This window comes from Diplotaxodon limnothrissa, linkage group LG2 (assembly GCF_057381915.1).
Source record: "Diplotaxodon limnothrissa isolate DT_005_m linkage group LG2, D_limnothrissa_male_GT1.1, whole genome shotgun sequence".
NCBI lineage: Eukaryota > Metazoa > Chordata > Actinopteri > Cichliformes > Cichlidae > Diplotaxodon > Diplotaxodon limnothrissa.
In genome coordinates, this window is record NC_140597.1 from 5,583,815 (window position 1) to 5,608,248 (window position 24,434).

Sequence of the window (24,434 nt, forward strand, 5' to 3'; positions counted from 1 at the left end):
GCGGGCACGCTCTGTTTTGCGTAACTATTTTTAAATCCCGGTAGCTCTGCAACCAAGTAAGCTAGCGCAATAATTTTTTTTGCATATGAAACTGGAGGAGTTGTACTTACATCTTATGCCATCAGCTTGTCCTAGGTCACAGTTTCCTTCCACATATAGCTTTGCAAAAACTGCATAAAAATCACTTGCAGCAACAAAAACATGATATTCCAGAAACACGCTTCGCCGATCCATCAGCTGTTTGTAACACTTCCTACGTCCATCAGCGCGAACTATCACATGACCGCATGACCTGCCCGAAACCGGAAGTGACGTCATTTTGCGGAAATGTAGTTTTTTTACGATCGGGGCCTTATGAGCTTGTGTTTTACTTGTTATGTGTTTTAAAAAGTTATGTTTGACTTTATGACTTTCTGTGTCGTTTCTGGGATGCTTAAGACTCATATTGCACTGCTGGAAATAGTTTATTTTGATGCATATGCTGTTATTTTGCAAATTTGCACTATAATATTTATTTTCGTTTTTCCTGCAGTATATAAAAATTGGTGTATTTCAAAAATAAAACTATGAAGACACTCAAAATAAATTTCCTGTGGTGGGAAACTAGTTTGTGTAACTTTTTTGTATTTACAGTTTTGAGGGATAAGCCTCTTAAATTTCTCTAACTAGAAATATATGTTAAAAAAACAAAAACGATTTTCAATTTTTTTGTAGTTTATTGCACTTTTTTGCAATTTATGTAATTACTATGCACCTAATGCAGACATATTATTAAAGTTTGGGCTATAATGGTTGTATTGATGTATAGCAACTTGAAATGCTCCCAAAAATGGCTCCACAGCATGTAAAAATATAATATAAGCTCTGGCGAACTTGGTTCTATGGTAGGTCTTAAAGGGTTAAATCTTGTCTGCTATGACTGACAGAAGCTTCTGTGTGGTACTGAGGCACTTTATTGGCCAGTAGTTAGATGGGACTCGCTCCTTCTGGGGATTCTTGGGGACAGGATTGTCCGGCCTTCAGTTAGCCATTCTGGTTGTATTTCATCCATGAGCAGCTGGTTCATTTGTGGTGCCAGAGTGCAGTTACTTTCTCTAACCAGTAGGCGGAATCATGTCAGGGCCTGATGCCGTCCAACTCTCCATACTTAAGACTGTGTCTTAAATGTCTACCACTATGATAGTTACAGGATCCTGTTTAGGTACTTGTTCTCATGTTGTTCACCTACCGCTGAGAGTACACCTTAGATGATTTATTGGAGAACATCTGGTTTATTTTCCTAGCTTCAATTTCTCAGGTTCAATTGGCAGGTTTAGGCTGAAAGTCTTTGCTTGGCAGTTTCCAAGCCCTTAGGTATGTGAGTTACTATCATAAGGGGTAGTGGATAGTGGATAGTTTTTAATCCACATAATTTCCTTAGGGATTAATAAAGTATTCTGATTCTGATTTTCATGCATTCAGCAGCTTTATGGTCATCAATTCTGCCACATTACTTGTAACAAGTTGTTTTCCGTTTTTCAGGAAAACAACTTGTTACAAGTACAAGTAACTCTTACACCTGCATTGTGGGTGTTGTGATGTCTAAGTCTGGTGAAACAACGTTTGATGTAAATGTAAAATTATATGTTTGATGTGATGCACTGCTTTTAGAAAACAAGGAATCACATTCAACTTGCTGAATTTGTCTGTACAAAACCTTTAGTACAATTTTTCTTCCACACAATTCAAAAATTCTTACAGAATTGTTTGTATTCGTGAAAGAACAAATGGTAAACTTTTTTAAAATAAACTTTCAACCAAATCATTTTCTTGAACAAGATGATTATAAATTGGCCAATCTCACCAGAAAGAAGCAGTTCAATTGCAAATTCCCCAGTAACTTAAAAATGTTTCATAAGTAGTGGGGAATTTGCCATCTTCTCTATGGGACCATGGATGAATGTGCTAAAAGTCCAAGTAAAACTGCAATATCATCAGCACACTATCTAAAGCCTGTGAAAGAGCACAGTTTGCATATCAGTGATGAAATTCTATAACTTCCATGAGAAAGTATCAGCTTTGTTGTTTATAGGTGAGAGTTCTACTACTAAGATAGTTCACCCCATCACCCCACCTATTTACCTTACCAGATATAGAAATTGCTTGTACCTGGATAAGCAGATAAGGCAGCTATTACAAAAGCCTTTCTAAATGTTGGGAAACAGCTACTGGCCTAGTGATTGCAGAATAAAGTGACACGTCATTCATGCTAAAGTAATAAAAATTTCATTGAATATAAAATAATGTTTAATTGAAAATGTTTGCTATGACAAAAATTTGACGAAAAGAAGTACGAGACTGTAGGTAAAGTAAAGTAAAGTTTATTTATATAGCACCTTTCACAGACATATGTCACAAAGTGCTTTACAAGGTAAAAACATAATACAGTCATAAAATACACCATGAAAACCCTGGTCTAATTAAAAGCTTTTTGAAATAAAAATGTCTTTAGCTGCTTTTTGAAGGTCTCCAAACCCCGTAGAAATAGGGGAAGTGCATTCCACAATTTGGGTGCAACGGCTTGGAAAGATCGGTCCCCTCGGATTTTAAAACGACTGTGGGGGACCACTAAAAGGTTTTGGTTTGCTGACCTCAGGTTACGAGTGGAGGTATGTGTATGAATCAGATCAGCAATGTAGGGGGGAGGCGTCTCTGTAATGCTCTAAAAGTTAAAACTAGAATTTTAAAATGGAACCTGAATCTGATTGGTAGCCAGTGCAGCGACTTTAAAACAGGGGTCATATGAGCACCCTTGTTTGAGCGGGTCAGTAGCCTCGCTGCAGAGTTTTGAACAACCTGTAGGCGGGCTAGCCCTTTCATGTTTAGACAAGTAAACAGGCTGTTACAGTGGTCAAGTCTTGCAGAGATAAAAGCATGCATTATCATCTCGAGTTCACTTGTTGACACGATGGATCTAAGTTTAGAAATGTTCCTCAAGTGAAAAAAACAGGTTCTTACTGTCTGATTTAAATGTCCCTCCAAAGAAAAAGCTTCATCAAAAATGACACCCAAGTTTCTAAGGTTATGTTTCTGTGAGGAACCTAAGTCACCCAGTTTCTGTTTTGGCAGGTTTAGCTGTAAGCAGTTATTGTTCAACCATTGTTTAATGTTGGTTAAACAGACTGCTTACACAAGACACAATATAATCCTATAAACTGGGCTTCAATATTACCCACATGTTCTGTGTTCTTATTTATTGACAATGACCATAGAATAAAATATGAAGGCATCAAATTGAACTTTCAAGGGAGTAATATGACGGCTTTAGGACCCTAACGTCACCCTTCTTCAGGAAGAGGGCGTCGGCTCGGTAGCCGGTGGAGGAGGAAGGTGCTGTGACTGGCGAGCTGCTCGCGCAGTGACGCGTACAACCGCGAGGTCAGGACATTGGCGCGAGCGATGCGAGTCAGGGGCTGCGAGGAAACAGACTAGAGAGAAACACCTCAGCCGGGTATCGTCTTGTTTCAGCGGTGTGAAAAGAAACACAGTGCAGTGAGCATGTCGGTGCTAGCTTTGCAAGAGTATGAATTCGAGAGACAGTTCAACGAGGACGAAGCTATCCGATGGATGCAGGAGAACTGGTAAGGCTACACTGTAATCTTAGCGCCCCGTTTATAATCCCATATATAGCAATGAACGGTTTTTCTACAGCACATTCAACGCGCCGTGCTCGTGCTAAATGTGTGTTGGAGCCTGTCGCGTGGAACATACATCCACCTCGTTTACCGGGATTAAACCTAGCCGTATCCTCTTACATCAGCCTCTTTGTCATCATCCGCGAATTTCTGACTGCTTCATAAAATGAACAAATTCATGCAGGCCTTCAGCCGCGTGCGAAAACGCCGCTCTGCCACATTTCAGTCTGTCTGCTCTCATTGGATGCTACATGCTCTTCCACTGTTGCATTGTGCATCTTTCATGAGAAGGATTTGTCCTTGAATTCCTGTGATTTATTCTCCCGGCATCACTGCCGCGATAGTATTATAAAGGTCATCCATTCCTCCAGCTGTCGCACCGCCATCCACTCACTGGATCCACGCACCACTCATCCAGTATGTTTTTATCCACTGATTGACTGATTTTCCATGGTCAAGAGTGGGCACCAGTCATGGTTTATTTTTGTCCTTTAAAATAAAGATATTTGTTATTAATTTAGGAATTATTTGTTCTGTGTTTTAAAACAGTTTATTTTTCATTATGAGTCATATATTGATTGTTTTCAATCAATGGAGTATAAAATGATTAAAAACTGTCATCACAAACCCCAGACTCTAAGGGGTCTAATAGCGTGCTTGGTCCAATACATTTCCTATGTAAATGAAAAGAGAAAGTGTTTGGAGCTCTACTTTAAACAAAATGGCTGGAACTATTATTAACCTATCAAAATTGTTGATATTTTATTGATTGAGTAATAACCCAGTTCTGTTAGCTCTAAATAAAACGCCTTTCCAAATGAAAGAATATGAAATCCCAATTAACCTAAAGATTAATTGCTACACAAAATATAAGAGACTAACTTGCAGCAAAAGCCTTTTTAACCGTACTAATTGGAGTCACTGATGAATCACAGCTTCCCACAAATCAAATGTGTTTTCTTCCTCTAGCCGTAAACATGCATTTTTTTTAAACAGCTTTTTTTTTACAATAGAGTGTATAAGTTGACCTTTTACAGACATTTCATTTTTAAGTATCTTGTTAGGGGGAGGAAAAACAAAGCAAAACAAAAATCTGAGTGATGTTAAGAAACTGGATTAGCAGTTCTCCACATGCTGCAGATTCTGTTAGAGTGGCCTTTCAAGTTGCAGCTGATCTACAGAACAGAAGGACTATTCTCCCAACAGCTGTCCAAGGTGGTGTGGATGGAGTATATATGAAAAAGCAGGATGAGATCCTTTCGTGGAAGGCAGCTGAATATTCTTGTTTTCTTCTTCAAAATAAGAGTGAGGTGGCTTGTCCTCAAAATACCCTGTACTAGTACAAGATGCTGCAAATTAAAGCTGAAGTCACCTTCTGGCATCGTTGTTCATTGATAAGAAGCGTCAATATTTAAAATGTCTCATTGTTTACTTAGGGTGGTGTCTGCTATGCTTTGCACAATCTGTAACATTACTCCAGGCTGAAATTTCCCTGTTGCTACTAACGGATGAGTAAATATTCTTCATGATTGTGTGCAGTCATGCATTGCAATCGTGGGTCATGTACTGGTCTGTCCACCCATCTTTTGCATGAATTAATAGAGGGTTATTTTTGTCCAGGTCCACGCCAGGTTGAGCAAGAAATGGTTCCAAGCAAAACAAAATGATTCATGGGTAAAGTTAGTATGAGCTTCATTCACTGGTAGTGGGTTTTTAGAAGGCAGCACACAGAAAGTAAGAGGTATTTGTCTAGCTTCATCTGTTTCAACTGCCTGATAAAAGGCAGATTATTTTTAAAGCATATTTTCCTTGAGTGCTTGGAATGAGTTATAGAACAGTTTCAGTCTTATTCAGTAAAATTAAACCTGTGTGTGAGTGTGAGAGAGAGAGAGAGAAAGAGACCGAGCGAGAGAGAGAGTGAGTGAGAGACCACATGGGAGTAATGTGTAGGAGCTGTCCATACCCTAGTACTGACAACCAACCAATAACGTTCATCTTCTGATGTCTGCTGACAGAGAATTAGCCAATCAGGTTGCAGCTGATCTGTGATGACCTCTCTCTGCTATTCCTGTAGTGGAAGATGTCAGACAGGGCCAGTGCACATGGCTAATAGAGACAACAACTATGGAAAGAGGGACTGTATAAGTTTATGAGTTGACATTAGGAATGTAATAAAGGGTGACATGTTTTTATGGCTTAAGGGTGAGACATCAGGAGCTCTTATGAAAGCATGTGCCTTAGAAAAAAAAATGCCTCTGTTTAATGGTTAGCTCAGTGCAGTACTTAAACCACCACACAATAACTTTAATCTAATTTGCACAGTTTGCGTTTATGTATTTATTTTGTGTATTTATCCTGCAAACCATTAACAAGGCCAAGTGCAAATATGAACTGATTTCAGTTCATATTTGCAAAAGCAAATGTCAAGAATTGCATACAGATCTCTGGCTTGGCTGTTTTCAGTCTTGTTTGACTAGAAGAACAGGAGGATCCCTTTTGATGGATGTGCCAGGGAATAATTCAGACTCTGAAGGTAAGGCAGATCATATATTTATCATATAACATTTGTATCTGATATTTATCTTTGGAAATCACAATAAATGTTTATTTTGCATTGCATTTAACTGGCTATTGAGTAGACGCGTGAGTTATATAAAAGCTTGTGTGCATGACAGAGGAGTCATTGATAAAGCATGAAATTGGCCCTGAAGTTAACACCATTAGACTGTGACTGTTGAACATAGTTATGTAATAGTGTTGATGATGATAAGCTGGAAAAACAAACAGCTCTAAAACTATTCTATTAGTCAAAAGCAAAGATATCTTTAATCAGAATATTTGTTACACTGTTGTTACATTTTTCTCCTAATATTTCCATGTACTGTATTCTCATTGTTGAATATAGGAAAGCATCAGCTTTAGTCATGACGGTCATTTACATTTCAAGCAAAATGTATGTTAACTGAACCATGAATCCTGTTCTTTGGCTGTCAGATATTATGTATTATTTCTAGTGTGGTCAGTGTTGCCTGTTTCAGTTTGTATTATTTGATGTTAAATATGCACAAGTTTATTTTTCTTGTTTCATGTTCAGCCAAGTCCCAGCTAAAGTAACCCCTCTGTTTAAAACAGGACAAGACATAAGTGTACATTGTTATATACTGTGTGTATGTCATTGTTCTGCAGGGATGAATGGAGACTGGTGCCCTGATCTAATGTCTTTGTTGGACACTGACAGGAGACAGCTCAGTATTGTATAAGAAAGGTCAAAGAGTCGGTTGAAGAACTAAGAAGAGGAGGAAGAACTAAATACTGTATGATAACATCAGCATCTTGCCTTTTTGACAACAAAATGTATTCAGTACAATATAAACCTAAATATTATAGGGGCAGGGTGTTTTCATTTTTTCTCCACTTCAATCTTGTGGCAAAAGATTGTCTGATTTGACTTTGGTAAGGAAATTGTGGTGCACAACCCAAATTTAATTGTGATTAAGTCACACTAGGAAATTGGAAAACCAGTTTAAAATTTAAAAAACCCCAAGATAACGACTTCCATTTACCTCGGAAGTCTCAGCAGCATGTTTCTCCTGGGACCTGAGTCAGTTGAAGTCAGATGCACTCGTCAGCTAGATCATATTAATATAAGATCATTTTTTTCTTCATCTCAGTTCCTTGGCCCTTCACAACCCATTTCAACACTTAATCACTTAACACACAGTAAACCTTATGCAATGCCTGACTGTAATTGCACATATAGTGCATTTATTAACATAACTTTGCAAACTTGTCTTTGATATAAAATTGTTTAGCATAACATGTGCATCATGTTACTGTTTTGAATAAAGTCTGTTTAAAAACACATGCATGGGTTTCTGTATTTGTTGTTGCAGCTCAAATTTTGGGAAGAAATGAATAAACAAGCACTTCTCTCATTTTGATAGGCGATAGCATGTCCAGTCTAATGTGGTAATATCTGGACTGCAGTCTTTGGTTATTACATCTGGTGTGACTGTGTGACTGAACTGGTTTGTCATCACTTCAAATGAAAACACTTATCTTCCTAAATATATTAAAACCTCAGATGTGATCCAGTGCAATGGATAAAACCTGCTCCATTTCAATATTGCCTGATGTATGTTAAGATTGCAGTGTTCCTTACTATCCATAAAAGACACTTTGTTATTATTCAGTGTTATACACTCACCTTCAACCTGCTGACTCAGTCTGCACTTCCACAAACGTCATCATTTCTCATTAGCATGCAGATTGTTTAGAACCTTATGTTCTGTTTTTTGAAAATCCCCTTGTGTGGATAGCATCCCCATGGGTCTCTGCTCTTTTGATGGATCTCTGGTGATTTTGCTTTGGATTGATAACACGGGCTGCACAGTCGTAGAATACTGCAGGGAATGAATAATGAAAATTTTGAGTGTGGTCTGACTGTTAATGTTTCTTCTAAAATTTGCTTCATTTGCTGTTGCTTTATAAACGTATTTTTAGAGTAAAATAATAATGTTTAGACTCTGCCTTCATGAAATGTTTATGAATATTACTTTTAACAGTAGCATTGCTTCTTTTTAGCTAACCATTTGCCTTTCAATTCAGAAGTATCCTGGCTCACTGACTAATCTTGAAGATCATGTTTCTGGAACTCGATAAGTTGGGGAGATAGCTGTCTTCCATCACAGTTTCATATTACTTATTCAGTCCAAGTGCAGCCTTCTCCATTGTTTCGGAGTTCTCATGCCCTATTATTGTACAGATGAGACCAGTAGATGGACTGGATTAAAAAATTATGTTGCATCAGTGGTTAGTGCATAGTGGCATTTCCCATAGATTTAAACTTTTACTTGTATTGAGTAGAGTATGCACATATGCTTGAGCAACTACAGTCCAAGAAGGTGCAGTTGGACAATGTTTGATAGGATGAGATGCTCTTTTGAAAAAATATTACTATGACTCGCAAGTTGTTTGGTCCGACCAAAATGAGGAGAAAGATCTGGGATTAGTAGTGAGTCAACCTTTAAAATATGAGCAAGGGACTACACTAAAAAGTTCATTTATTATTCTGGAAATCTGTGAAAATAATAATAAAAATTCAAAAATGATTTAGCAATTGTACTTGGGCAACCACCTCAAAAACTAAAGTTAAAGTGCTTGAAATGTTAACTAGCTTGTTTTCATTTTTCTCTTGAAAAATAATATATGCATTTGTGTGCATTCTCTTATGCAACTTTTAAAAAAAATTCATGATTCAAAGCAGCGCAGACGACGTTAGAGAGATCCTTTTTGAATATTGAGTATTTTTATCCAAGAAATTATTTTTAGGTATTAGAGACACTTTGTTGTGTTTTTTAGATGATTTCCTGAATTGGATCCGTAGCTATAAGTAAATGGATGCTGCTGCCTTTGTAACAAGAGCAGCACATGGTGATGCTAATCTTTCTTGACCATGTTAACCAAGAATATGCTTCAGGCTTGATGTTTGTTCGGCCTGTTTTCTTCTCACCACTGGTGAGGCGAGGTAGAGACATGCGCTGACTCCTCGGGAACTGATGTCTGCCTGCGGTGTTGCTGCAGTTTTGTTACACTTTCAGTTTTTATTGGGCTGCCAGTAAAAATCTTTAATGCAAGCAAAAGCAGTTCATATTACAGCTATTTTGTGTTAGTGTGTATGTGTGACTTTGCAAGCCTGTGTTTATTACCTTATTTTGTTCAAGCTAGAAATGCAAAGACTGAACATTGGTATGGGTGAGATCAACCCAACTGACTGCCTTGTCATTTCTTCAACAGACCCTCTGTTAGTGTGGCCATGTAAATCACCAGCTTCTGTAGGTGTAATATGTAGGTGGCCCAGTGCTTTTTGTCCTTATAATGGATACCTTTGGTTAAAATGTACATTTAGGAAATAACACATTAAGCCCAAATTATAAACCACTAACACAAAAATATATTTCTACAGAATTTTCAGTTTTTTACTTTTTACAATCGTTTGGAAAATCTTTTCAAAACGGCACTTACATTTGTTTTTAGTTGGTGGACTTTTTGTTTCCCCATTTCCTCTGGTGAATTGCAGTTTTTCTTGAGTAGTTACATACATGAGTCAATATGGAATGAATGCAGTTGGACTACATTTCTTCTCACTGTAGTTACAAGAGTGTGTGTCTTTTTCACGTTGTACTTGATGATGTGCGTTCCAATGAAAACAAAGTTTGGGCACATAGATAACATACTGGTGATGCAATTCTCAGACTAAAGGTTTTAAAGCCATCCTTTCTTTAAAAAAACAAATCAGTGCTACTTAATAATTAATTAATTAATTTATAAATCCTACAACTTTTGTCAATTATGTAATGACAATCACAGCTTCAGCGTGATTGTTGTGTGATAATGTCAATTATTGCACAACAAATGTTAATACTTCATGCACAAACTTCTTAAAGTAACTTTGACTTTTGTACATGCTGCTAAGTGACCTGTAAGTGCATCTCAGTGATTCTTGGATGATGACTGGTTATTATGTAACATAGTTAGATTATATTCACTGCAACTTGCGGTATTTTTTCTTTTTTTTCTCTTTTTCTGCTTGTCTGCTCTTTGACAAAGTTACTCCTTTTACTCTTTATAGGATACAGAAAGTACTGCCAAGGAGTTAACTGTCCTGAACTAAACTAAAATATTGGAAGTGTGCGCACAGATACACAGTTCTGCTGTGTGTATATAGTTGTATATGTCTTTGTGACATAGCATACACACACACACAGTTAGACACCAGCTCAGTGTCACAGGCATGCAGACTCATCCTCAGACTGCAAGCACAGGATTACATAAGACATGAAATCTCCTGGACAAGCTAATACAGATCCAAGTTTCACAGCAGGTTATCCAGCAGCTTTATACGACACTGTCAGTGGGGGAGGGGATGGCCAATGGGATCAACATTCTTATTATAATGTGCAATGTACTAAAGAAGTTAGTACATAAGTCAACAAAACCAAAACCATAAGGTGGTAGGATATGCTGGCATACTTCAACTTGATGTCTAGAACGAATTGTTTGCTATAAAACTGTAATTTGGGCTGGATGGCTTGGCTCTCCGTTTGTCATGTTTGAAGTTAGACTACTCAACTTTTACAGGCTAAAAGACCATTTTCATTTGAACCTTTATGGTGGTGATAATATTGTGAGACTGTAGTGTCAGAGGACATCTCTGGAGCTGTGCTTTGTTGGCTCCATCATCAGTATTCTCTCAAAATTAAATTCCCTTTTTAAACTTTTGTTCATCATTTGGCAGCAGTGAAAAATGAGCCAACGCCCAGCGTCTGAAGCTGTAATAATGGTTACGCACCAGAGGGAGAGGGAGTGTGATGCTATCCTGATTTGACTGAGCAGCTCTTGTAGACTACACTCAGTGTGCAGTTTTACATAGAGAGCCGGCTCTGCAGTCATAGATTTCACCTTATTTTAATGTTTTTTACCTCTAAGCTAGTGCTTCTTGTGCTCATTTAGATGAATGCAGCTGCCAGCCTTGCTGCAAGAAAGAAATCTCTGCTGATTCTGTTACTGCTTCATGCTGATCCTTCCCAAAAGAGCTCTGACTTTGTAGTTTTTTATTTGTGCTGCCTCGGCCCACTTTGGCAAACAGCAGAGTCAGGCCATTTGCCACAACCCTTTAATATATTGCACAAGTAGTTTTTACCTTGTGCAGTTTACTATCTTAATTTATTTATTAAATTATATTTTGGGAGGCATTATGACGTACTTCGAGGACTGAGGAAACTTAAGAGAGAACTGAACAGAAAACTGTAATAAGGAGTCTTAAAATATATACGGTGATCTTTACAAGCACATGCACAACGTGAGTCAGGTCTTAAAAACATGAGCGAAAGCAGCAAAAAAACCCTCATGACAGGTTCTAATGTGAGGGTGAGTAGCTGTGCTACATGGCTAACATTAGGCTATTTATTTTGGGGTTTTTTCCCTGCAGCCAACCAAGTAATTACATTTTGGCAAAATAAGAATTTTCTTATTCAGCTAACATTTGGCCATCTTTTTTTATTTATTTTATTTAGGACAGTGCATGTTAATGAACATAAATGTAAAAAAAAAAAAATTACATGAATGTAAACATACCAGATTATAGCCAAGGGCTAATTTCCATCTGTTGTCCTTAACCATAAAAAATAGACATAATAATTCATAAAAATTCATCATTCATTCATAATAAAAACTCCATCACCAAAATTACACATACACACCATTCTGTTCCCAAATAAAACATTAAAACTATACAACTCATACATGATCACACACTTGATTTGTCCATAACCAGTTTTTAACCTTTGCCTTAAGCAAATTGAGTGTAGAGCATTCTCTAATGGGTTGAGGAAACAGTCTTCCTCAAGGGTAGTGCTGGGCTTGTTTTATGGTACTGCCATTGTGATCATTTGCATAGGAATTTGCTTATGGAGAGCCTATGAACAGGGGTTTTCAGCCTATGCAAATGTAGATGACACTGTGTAGGTCGAATGCTGATTGTTGGACAAGAGAGAAGGGACAGCAAAGATAATAACTCCAAAGATTAAGAAATGAAAATCACAAATGGTGACTGCAGTGGACACTTGATTGTTGGTAATACTGGGTCTTTGTATGTAGGACTTTGCAGCTGGCTGAAGGACTAAAAATAATGAAAGAGTTGCCCACAAACAGGTTGAACCACATGCTTTGAATACTGCCTCCAACAGATGCGATCTACTTGTAGCGCTAAGAACAGAGAAAGAGTGCAGTGAGTTTTGGTTAGGTGGAAGAATCATTACTAAATCTTTGTTCTCACTCTTTTCAAAACTTTAATTTTGCATTTCACATTTAACATTAATGAACCAAGAAAATCTGCATTTTGCTTTTGAAACATGTTTGCAACCAATTAGTTAAACTGCAGGAATGTCTTAAAGACATAAAGACCTGGATGGCCGCTAACTTTCTGCTTCTTAATTCAGATAAAACTGAGGTTATTGTACTCGGCCCTGAAAAGCCTAGAAATATGGTATCTAACCAGATTCTTACTCTGGATGGCATTACCTTGGCCTCCAGTAACGCTGTGAGGAACCTTGGAGTCATTTTTGACCAGGACATGTCCTTCAATGCACATATTAAACAAATATGTAAGACTGCGTTCTTCCATTTGCGCAACATCTCTAAAATTAGAAATATCCTGTCTCAGAGTGACGCTGAAAAACTAGTTCATGCATTTATTACTTCCAGGCTGGACTACTGTAATTCATTATTATCAGGATGTCCAAAAAACTCACTGAAAAGCCTTCAGCTAATCCAAAATGCTGCAGCAAGAGTACTGACAGGGACTAGAAAGAGAGAGCATATTTCTCCTGTTTTGGCTTCTCTTCATTGGCTTCCTGTTAAATCCAGAATTGAATTCAAAATCCTGCTCCTCACATACAAGGTCTTAAATAATCAGGCCCCATCTTATCTTAATGACCTTGTAGTACCATATCACCCTATTAGAGCACTTCGCTCTCGCTCTGCAGGCCTACTTGTTGTTCCTAGAGTATTTAAAACTAGAATGGGAGGGAGAGCCTTCAGTTTTCAGGCCCCTCTTCTGTGGAACCAGCTTCCAGTTTGGATTCAGGAGACAGACACTATCTCTACTTTCAAGATTAGGCTTAAAACTTTCCTTTTTGCTAAAGCATATAGTTAGGGCTGGACCAGGTGACCCTGAATCCTCCCTTAGTTATGCTGCAATAGACGTAGGCTGCCGGGGGATTCCCATGATGCATTGAGTTTTTCCTTTCCAGTCACCTTTCTCACTCACTATGTATTAATAGACCTCTCTGCATTGAATCATATCTGTTATTAACCTCTGTCTCTCTTCCACAGCATGTCTTTTATCCTGTCTTCCTTCTATCCTGTCTTCCTTCTCTCACCCCAACCGGTCGCAGCAGATGGCCCCACCCCTCCCTGAGCCTGGTTCTGCCGGAGGTTTCTTCCTGTTAAAAGGGAGTTTTTCCTTCCCACTGTTGCCAAAGTGCTTGCTCATAGGGGGTCATATGATTGTTGGGTTTTTCTCTGTATCTATGAAGTGCCTTGAGGCGACTTATGTTGTGATTTGGCGCTATATAAATAAAATTGAATTGAATTGAATTGAACCATCAATGGAGTGACAGGATGCGTGACTGCAGCTTTTCCCAACCTTATAAATAATATTTTTTAATATTAACCAAAACTACCACCAATGACTACCAATGGGCCTTGCAATCAGTCATGATCATTATTGTGCTAATTCTCATTACCATTGATCAATGGAAATGTCTGTGCATTACCATTACAGTTGGGGGAATGGCTGTAATCACAGTACTGTAAGATGGTGAAACATATATCCTTAGAGATGGTTGTAAATGGCCTCCTTGACTCCCCACTCAAACCAGTCTTGCTTTTTGTCAGGATGTGCATACCATCGTCATTGAAAGAGTGATGATGAGGTAGCTCTTCGGTGTTGTGCTATCTGCTTATCCAGAGGTGGTTTGGTTTCCCCGATGCGTAATTCACAGCAATCTTCCTGGCACTTCACCACGTACACTATATTATTCTGTTTGTGCAAGAGGATCCGATCCGTCAGGTGGACCAATTGTTGGCATAGTGTGTCGTGGGGTTTGAAAGCTACAGACACCGCGTTTTGACAAAATGCGTCTCAGCTGTTCTGTTAAAGGTTTTCATTTAGGCAGCAGTTGTCTTTCTTCTCTCCTGGATCGCCTGGAGCATTCTGTAGGGGCTTTCCCAGCTTTGACAAAGGTCCAGCTGGGATAATCACACTTACTCATGGCCTTTTTGTAATGATGTCATTCTGATTCCCTGGCCGCTGTGTCTGTGGGGATGATAAGAGTCAAACATTTCTCCCCCTGAAAACGATATGTCCAGTAGGGCTGGGCGATATGGCCTAAAATCCATATCGCTATATAATTTGAAGCATGTGCGGTAACGATATATATCGCGATATATTCTTTTCTTCTGTATAACGTATTTTCCACACTATAAGGCAAACTTAAAATCTTTTAATTTTCTCAAAAATCGAGTGTGCCTTATGTATGAATTCTGGTTGTGCTTACTGACCTCGAACCGATTTGGGCGTGCAGAAATCTGTTAAAAAATGTTTTGATGCACAGTAAAGCTGGAGGATGAACGCCAACTTTTCTTCCACTCGATAAAAATTCACGTGAGGGATTCTGGTGGTCAGGGATAAATGAAATCTCATAGCAGGATGCTATACACGGGGCAAAATTCAGTCAGGTGAACAACTGAGATTATTCATCCACAATACGAGGTTAGCTATTAATATACTGCAACAACATGGGAATAGAGCAACTGCGAGAGAATTCAGCATTAATGAATCAATGTTACGGAAGTGGAGGAAGTGCAGTTTTTGGCTTTCCCCATATTTCAAAAGTGCTTCATCTCTTTGCTATGACTGTCGCCCGGCATAATTTGCAGATGATAATGGTTGTAGCCGCTGCGATGCTTTCGACCAAAACAGGCGCAGTTTGATGACATCATCAACATGCGCTATCGCGATAGAGTGGTACAGTCAAAATCTCTATCGTTGGCCAAATTTATATCATTTCTATCGTATATCGTTTATATCGCCCACCCCTAATCTCCAGCAAGCAAACAGAATCGAGTCTCTGGAGTAATCAAAATTTATGAGAGAATAAACTGAAAATGAACCTGACTAAAAGCCGCAGGGTTCAAAGCTTGTGCAAAAAGTAGCGGCATATAGCCCGACAATTACGGTAATTAAAATGTCACATGATGTCAAGTGCTTTGTGTTTTAATGCTTTTAAATGACTATTTTTAATGGACTTTTTACTTAATAGATGACAAAAGACTATTTAAAATAAAATCTGTGTAACCTTTGCCAAACTGTGACCACTGATGATAGACATGGTAATTACAAATAAATGTAAAAAATAATTTGTATCAGTAGCACAAGCAAACTGCAGTACTATGCCAGCCGTGAGCCACTCCTTATTTCTTTGTATAATGCTAGGAAAATAGGCAGTGTGTTTGTTATCAGTGTGACACTGAAAAGTGATGAGATGCTTTCCAGATGATGATGCATGCCAGATTCTGACACCACTAGCTGAAATGCAGCCCCCAAATTATGACAGAATCTCCACCATCTTCTTCCATGTGGTTGTAGAAACTCACTTTTGTACCTCTCTCCTAAGCTTCTCTGTACATCATAACAATATTTTTTGTTTGTTTTTTGAAAATTCAATAGTCTTTAAAACCAAAAATTTCAAATGTGCAGTAATCACTCCATAAGCTGCTGATTTTTTCACCTTTCCTCCCCATTTCCCTTCTGTAAGGCTCCTTGACAGCCACCCTTTCACCAAGACTATTTCCAATAAGCCTTCAACAAATAGTAGATGGAACAACTGAAAAGCCAGATGCATCTGATGTATCTTTATTTATTTGTTTACTTACTCATTTTTGTATTTCTAAAGGACATGACTTTTACATAGTGTTCATCCGTTATCAATGTTTTTTAAGAAAATGCTCAGGGATAAGGACTGAGAAGTTGTGAATAATAAGCCAGTGTTTACAGAAAAAGGGCTCCAGAGAACCTAGCGAATTAGTGCTCGAGTGCTTAAAAAAATACCAGAAAGCCTGGCTTCTAGGAAGTACAATATAAAAAAAAAAAATGAGGGGTAGCTCAAGGCACATTACTTTAACTCAATAAATTCCTTTATGCCCAAGGATACTTGACATGCAGACTGGGGAAGCCAAGGATCGAACCACTGACCTTCCGATCAGTAGCTGATCTGCTCTACCACCTGAGCCACGGCTACCCCTTTGAAATCACAGCTTAGACTATGTTCATCGTGCTACCCTTTGACCTTTAACCGTGAATGACAGTAAACCAAAGGGTAATGCTGAGATTGTTTCTCCTTTGCAATCCCCTCCAGCCACTCCACATTATATAGGGCACTGTATTGTGTGTTGCTCCGTTCCCCCCTCCTTCCTGTGTAGTTGAAAAACAGTGATGTCATTCTGCAGTCCAACCCTGTTGACATTCTGTAAATGCAGCTGAATTTGACTTTGACAGGTTTGTCCTTTGTTCTTCAGAGGTGGTCTCAAGCATTTTATGGTCTCCTGCAAGAACAGTTAGGTGACATCCTATATCCTTTGTTGAAAGATGGAAAATAAAGAGTTGATACACTATGTGATGGTAAAAGTATTCATTTATTCAGTTTGAAAAGAGAAAGGGCATCAGCAGCACTACTTTTTTATCTTCTAGCATTGGTTGACCCATAACCATCTACTGACATACACCTTAACCTGACTGACCGTCTTACACAACCCTCCTGTATTGAAATTACAAAGTGGGATCCTAAAGTTGGCATCAAGTTCATTCTTGAAGTTCATTTTTGAGAAACTGATGTCATGGAATTAAAGATTTAACTGATTATTGTCACATAGCCTTTTAAATTTTTTTTTTTTAAAGAAAATAAATTACGCCTTTTTTGTGTGGCTACATTCTTGATCAGCAAATTTTAGCGCTGTTGTCGAGAGTGTCATCTGCTAAGGAAGCAGAACAGGTTTGTTCACTGTGTACAAGGTTGCACATGTGTGGGCTCTGTGAGAAATGTTCAGCAGTGTTAGCAATGTAAGTCTTAACCCTTTAAAGCCAACTATATCATGTTTAAAACACGCGTTTTTGGGACGTCTACATCAGTGTGAACCCCCATCCCATGGAAAACTGAAATAAATTGCATGATATGCTTTTAAAGAATAAACTGCAAAAAATGCCTGATGTAGTACTCCTGTGCTTATATACCATATATCACAATTCAATTGGCAATTCTGTTTAGAGGCCTTATTTTAATTTTGTATAATAAAGCACTAAATACCTAGGGCTTAAAATCATGTTGTTGTCTTTGTATAACCTCTAAATAACAACACAAACCTCACTGAAGTGGAACATCACTCCTTGGGCTACTTTTACTCAGCTAATTAATCCCAGAGCTGTTGGTCAAGCTCCAAGAATGCCTCATTCCTAGTTGCTGTGCACTGTCCTCTTGACAGCAAACACAATGTTTTTTTTGTTTTGTTTTTTTTTAATGTTTCCAAGGTTGCTGCTGCTGATATTTCTTTTTTCCAGTATCACCCTGCCGTTACATACACATATCTACTTCTGGCTACCCTGCTGTAGGTCTGATGCCTGACTAACTGGAACCTACTGACTTACTCTCATAAGGTTTATTTTCCTGAAGGTTTCCTGGGGGGTTATTTTCTTGGCTATGCTGCTCGAAGCAGTTACTCTGCTCTCTGTCCAATAGAGCAGATCGTTTTTCGACAATGCTGGTTTAGTGTTTTTCAGCCCTATTCAGCATCCAGTCTGTCAAGTCAGACTACCTGCACCTTGTAATTGTGCTGAGCACTGACAAATACTTTTCTTTAGATTCAGTTGAGCCAGGTGGTGTTTCACTGACAAGTCAATTAACACAAATTTAGATCACAGGATGGGAGGAGCTGAAACTGAATCCCGGCAATAGCAATTAACTTGCAGCAAAGTATTAAATGGCAGTTGGAACTGGACTCTGATCATTAAATCATTGCTTCAGGCATTGCATGTGAAGTCACTTTATTATGTAAAACATGTCTTGTGTACATTATGAAGCAGTGCTGGAAGAAGAACTTCTGTGCATACAAAAATTACATTGTTAGAAATGATTACTTTATGGTGGGAATAAATTGCAAATAAACACTGCTTTCATTTAAAATGCCAGTTTTTTTTCCCTCATAGTATCTAAGGATGAAGCTTGCCAGCTTGCTCTTTGATAATGTTTGTTTCTTCTTTGATGGATTACAGTAGAGTGCAAGTCTTAAGCAGTGAAGCAATTTATTGAAATCCAATCGTACATGAAAATATAGTGTATATATTAAAAAAGAAGCTTGAAAATCAATATGTTGTGTAAACCTTTATTGAGGAATAAAAGGTGGAATAAAGCCAGAGCTCTCTTAGGCAAGTTTTTTGGAATTTCTTCAAATAGTGTCCAAGCTTCTTGATGGACATTCCAAAGCTCTTCTTTGGATGTTGGCTGCCTTTTCTTCTGCTCTCTGTCAAGATGGTTCTACATCTGAAGAATGTTGAGGCCCAGACTCTGGGAAAGCCAATCCATGATTGATAGAAAAACATACAGTGGAATACAGTGAGTCAAGATATGCTTTCACTGGATTGCTGTTGCCAATCATCTATATGGTGCATCAGAATCTAGTGTTGACCTCAGCCTCTTCTTCCTGTTTCCTTTTCTTAAGAGTTGCTTTTTGACAGCCATCCTTCCATTTCTGATGGGTTTTCACCAAAGAGTAGATGGATCAACTGAAGGCTGTCACATCTTTGCTGTATTTCTTTCCTATTTCTCAAGGATATGACTTTGAGATACTGTCCATCTGCTGTATATAGCTTTTTAGGCCTGCCACTTCTTTCTCCACCTATCTAGCTTTTTAAAATCTTTAAGGGAGATACAGCTCTCTATGCCAAATGTGTGGCTAATAACTCTGGTTATGGTCAACAAGGAATTGCCTTGTGGGTGCAAAAACACTACTGTCAAACAGTGTTATCTTTGGCTTTTTTCCATGAGTTCAGCTAAAGAAATGGGAACAGATTAAGTTTTTTACAGCAGGCTGCTAGTAACAAAGTGCCTAAAGATACAATTTAAAAAAGGTTCTATGCTAAATTGTCTGTCTGTTTTGTGTAGACAAAACAGCGGCCAATCCTTAGTTAGGTGCCGTTTTATGCTTGAATGATTCATAAGTTAGTCTAAAGTGACTTTAAAAGCATTCATCTAAAAAAAGTGAGGTACAAGTAGTGGACTGAAAATGAGTGAAAAGGAACCAGTGTCCTAAGAAAAACTTTGAAAGATTGTCAGAAAGTTCTGAAACCTTTTGCTCAAGATCGCTTTACAAGAACGTCTGACGTCTTTGGGAGCAAAATATAAAGAACTGATGGGTGTTTCAAGACTTAACGTTCGGCTATTTTAGTCACTTTAGTGATACTTTATAACCTTCATTCCTAATTTGTTGCATTGAACATCAGTCTATCAGTATATTTTCCTGTGTATAGTAAGTCATGCTTTCTCTTTTTGTTGCTTGCAGGAAGAAGTCCTTTCTCTTCTCTGCACTCTATGCTGCCTGTATCCTCGGGGGCCGCCATGTCATGAAACAAAGGGAGAAGTTTGAGTTGAGGAAACCATTGGTGCTGTGGTCACTCACCCTCGCTGTATTCAGGTAAGAGGGTTAACATTTGTTTAATGATTATTTAATGTAAACTGACTTCAGTTGTCAAACGTCGCTGCGTTTCACAACAACTAGAAACAGTAGCAATGTGCACAGTAAGAAAACCTCAGCCTTGTAGAAAGTGCTAGAAATACAAACATTTTAGCTATAATGTGGGAAGCACTTTCACACTTTTAACACAAATTATTGTCTGTATATGTATGTCCTCCTCACCCCCATGTAGTATTTTTGGTGCCATCCGTACTGGGAGTTACATGATGTACATCCTGATGACGAAAGGGCTAAAACAGTCAGTTTGTGACCAGAGCTTCTACAACGGGCCTGTCAGCAAATTCTGGGCATATGCTTTTGTACTCAGTAAAGCACCAGAGCTGGGTAAGTCCATTTCATTTATTTATTTATTTTAAGTATCTTTTGCATATTTTTTTTCTACAATACTGCAAATACTGTAAAAGGCTGATGATGTCATCACCCCGTCAGGCAGGTGGTCAACATGGTCACCCAAGTTTGTGAATTTGATAACTTAAGAACCAAGCGGCATACGGCCTTCAAACTAATACTAAAAGTGTATTTACTAATAATCTTGGACGAGTTTAAATCCCAGAAACCTCAGTCTTAAGGTCAGGGGTCAGAGTTTCTGAAAATCGTCTGAATGTGATGACTGAAGAAGAAAGTCACCTACAATTTTGAAATTGATACAATAGGTGTATCTGCTAGGAGGCTGATGGATACAATTGGCCACCACCAGTACACTTCTTTTTAAAGATTTTGTGTGAATACAATTTTATTTTTGCTCATCTTTATCTTCCTAGTGTCAGATCTGCAAGCCTAAACCTAGAGCAGTTGTTCCTCTCAGCAGGAATAAAGAGTGGCAGATGCCATGTTCTCTCTGTCTGGCTAATGTCCAAACTATCATGTTGTGAAGTCTGGAAACTGGAGACTTGGTTGTTTCTGTATCTACTAGGTACAGAAAGGTGCAGGCGGCTTAGGGAAACATAAGAAGGTGGACAGAGACCTTTTTGTCATGGGTGGATGTCTCTCTAGATATGTCACTAAAAATTTGAGACACTGCAATCCCATTGCACATTCTAAAAACGAACACAAGGCACATATAAGTAGTTATGTTCAATGAAGTACTGCTCTGTTTCATCAAAATACCACTATTATCAGGACCAAAAATATGTATGGCTTGGCTTTAAGGATTTGAGTTGAGTACTCATTTAAGAGCTACAGGTCAGAAGCCAAATTTTTGGCACCGTGCTCACATCTTTTAGCCATCCACTTTTGCCAATACACACTCATATGGACAACATCTTCATCTGTGATTCCAGGTGAATTAACACTACAACTATTGCAATAAAATCAGGTGGAAAATAACATAAAATTTATAACAGTAAACTCAGGTTTATTTGTAGTAAACTGGCTGCTGCAAGCCTTAATAAATCAATATAAATAATAATCATGTTTGAATGATTAAGTAATTCATAATTTTGCATTGTAAAAGAGAAATTCCCACAAATGCCCTATTATGTGCATAATAGGGCAAATTCTAGCAGTATAAATATAATACCAAAACAGTACTTTGTGCTGTCACTGACTGGTTTCCTGGCTTAGAATGGAACTTGGGGTCTGAAGGTTACATGACAGTAAGCATGGCGGTGTCAGTGTGACCTTGGTAAATATGTGACTAGTGGAACCTTACTTGGTTATTAAAAGTCTCTATTATGCTTGAGTTAATCATGCTTTGTGTTAAAATCCCAACTGTTTAACATACTGCAATTACTGCAGGATTAGTTTTCCATGCATTTAAAGTCATTCAGCCACTACATTCACTAATATATATATTGCAATATTTTTGACTGATGTAAAAAAATAAAAATGTAGGTAAGTGTACATTTATACATAAATTTGAAAACAAAAGCCCCAAATTTTCATAAGGAAAAATACATTTTGTAACCTGGAAACCACTGATATGAAGCATTGATATTATGGTGTTTTGTATTTGTAGCAGTACTTTACTATGTACTTTGTTGTAATAGGGCATGTTTTCTGTTTTTTCAGCTTTTGCAGTTACCGCAACTGTTTATTGTAGAGTACTTATCGGCCTTAGCCTTGTTATGGGTGATAAATGGTATAATAAAAACTGCTTTTGCTACCACTTGTATTTGTGTTTATCAGTTTATTGGGTCCTAAGTTGTCAAACATTTCAGTGCTTCTCTGTGTGTGCCTAAAGCTTTGTGTTTTTACACAGCTTTGCATATTTGAGAGTGATTTGTATCACAGCCAGTTACTTTTTGTTGGACAAATAATAACCATGTTCCTTTTTCTGCTGCTCCGTCCTGTCTTATCCACTCCTAACTTCCACTCTCCTATTCGCAGGTGACACTCTGTTCATTGTCTTGAGGAAACAGAAGCTCATCTTTCTCCACTGGTACCACCACATTACTGTGCTGCTCTACTCCTGGTACTCCTACAAGGACATGGTGGCTGGCGGCGGGTGGTTCATGACCATGAACTACTTGGTCCATGCTGTCATGTACTCTTACTACGCACTGCGTGCAGCTGGTTTCAAGCTGTCACGCAAGTTTGCCATGTTCATCACACTGACCCAAATCACACAGATGTTGATGGGCTGCGTAGTCAACTACTTGGTGTACTCGTGGATGCAGCAGGGCCAGGAGTGTCCATCCCACATGCAGAACATTGTTTGGTCCTCCCTCATGTACCTCAGCTACTTTGTGCTCTTTGTCCAGTTCTTCTTTGAAGCCTACATCGGCAAGTCCAAATCATCGGCTATGGCTGCCACAAAGAAAAGCGAGTAAAAAATAAATGCCATAAGTATGAAAAGAAGGAAGATAATGTAAAAAGGGAGTTTGAAATTGAGAGCAGGGACCAGTGTCTTGAGAAATGAATGGGTTTAGGTGTGAGAGAGGTGGCATATAGCCCACGAAGTCTAGTGGGAGTGGGAGGGTCATGAAATGGTTGGTGTTTGTGCTTGAGCATTATTACTAATGTGCAGGTCTTTAAAAAAAACAAAATAAAAAAACAAAAAAAAAAACATTGAAGGTTCTGTCTCCCTTGAGGGATGCTATAGAAACAGCACCACCATGATCAGAAGCCATCACAATCTGTCCACCTGAAGTTTAAAAGCCCCCATTTTAAATTCACATTTAAAAGTTTTTCCAAATGTAAAGGATAACAAAAGGATCAAAATCACCAGATTAAAAACAAATTACATCTACCACAAGTATAAGTTTACTTATATAGTATATATATATATTTTTAAATATATATGTATATTGAAAAAAAGAAGGTACATATGAAGATGGAGTTAACATTAACACAGGCCATCTGAGTATGTTTTTGTTTGTGTGTCTGTCTGTCGTCAGTGTTTTTTTTTTTTTTGGTTAGATCTGTCAAAGCAAAAGTTTGGATCGCTGGTGAGTACATGGAGCTGAAGTGTTGGTGGTTGAGGTGAGCTGATGGGGTGAACGGCACTGTGTCGTCTGTCTTACATTGCAAAATGCGATATTTTTCTCAGGTCTTAGGTTATTTCTTTCTTAATATAATATGCATATCAAGACAAAGTAGACATGTTTAACATCTGCACCACTTTACAGTATGGCTGAATTTCATCTAGAATGTCTGCATAATTGAGAAAAAAAGTATGAATGGAGCTGATTGGACTGACTGTTGACCACACCGCTCCCGGCCGTGATGGGAAACAGATGCTGACAGTGCCCTGCTTCACCACTTGTCATGACCTTGCAGAAGTTGCCGACCACACTTGGAAAATTACTTGCCATTGACTTCCAAGCACTTCGCTGTGTTAAAGTGTCCCTACCAGTGACGAAACCAGTCTGTTGGACAATGAATGCTTAAATGGAGGAAGAGCATATTTCTGTCTAGCAAAAGAAAAAAAATTCAAACATGCAAATTGTCAAAATCTGCTGTATTGAAAAAATAGTATGTATCCTTAATGGTGTCTGTTGTGCTATTGTGCATTTGCACTGTATCAATGTAAAAAATATGTTGCTGACAAACTTAACATATGAACAAAGTGCAAAAATGTGACATGCCTGTGTTTGTTTTGTTTTTTTCCTCTTGGTATTGCACACCATTGAAACTATTTTAGTGCTAAACCTGAAAAGCCATCTAAAGTACTACTAAGCATTTGAAATTAAGAATTACCAGAGTTTAATTATCACTCCCAGACATCCAGTCTTTCTTTACAAGAACTGAAAGACAAAGTGTAGCAGCAATCAAACATGTTTTATGCCTGACCTCTCAACATCAGGTGTTACACTTCTGCTTTTAGCTGAGTCACTAAAGTTGATCTGTATCATTGCTGGATGCACTTCGGTAGTTGTGGGCATAAATGGCACGAGTAGTTAAGCTAAGCAGCTTTTCATCTAAATAATGATAGTAATCCACTATTACTGTTGG

The 24,434-nt window shown here is 38.2% G+C and overlaps 1 protein-coding gene across 1 annotated transcript; it reads left to right on the forward strand.

Moving 5' to 3' along the window:
• Positions 1-3,407: 3,407 nt before the first annotated feature.
• elovl6 (ELOVL fatty acid elongase 6) lies at positions 3,408-23,227 on the forward strand. Its single transcript, XM_085366134.1, has 4 exons — positions 3,408-3,620; positions 19,848-19,979; positions 20,212-20,363; positions 22,368-23,227. The coding sequence occupies exons 1-4, from the start codon at positions 3,538-3,540 to the stop codon at positions 22,808-22,810; spliced, it is 810 nt and encodes a 269-aa protein (XP_085222260.1). The 5' UTR covers positions 3,408-3,537; the 3' UTR covers positions 22,811-23,227.
• Positions 23,228-24,434: the final 1,207 nt, after the last annotated feature.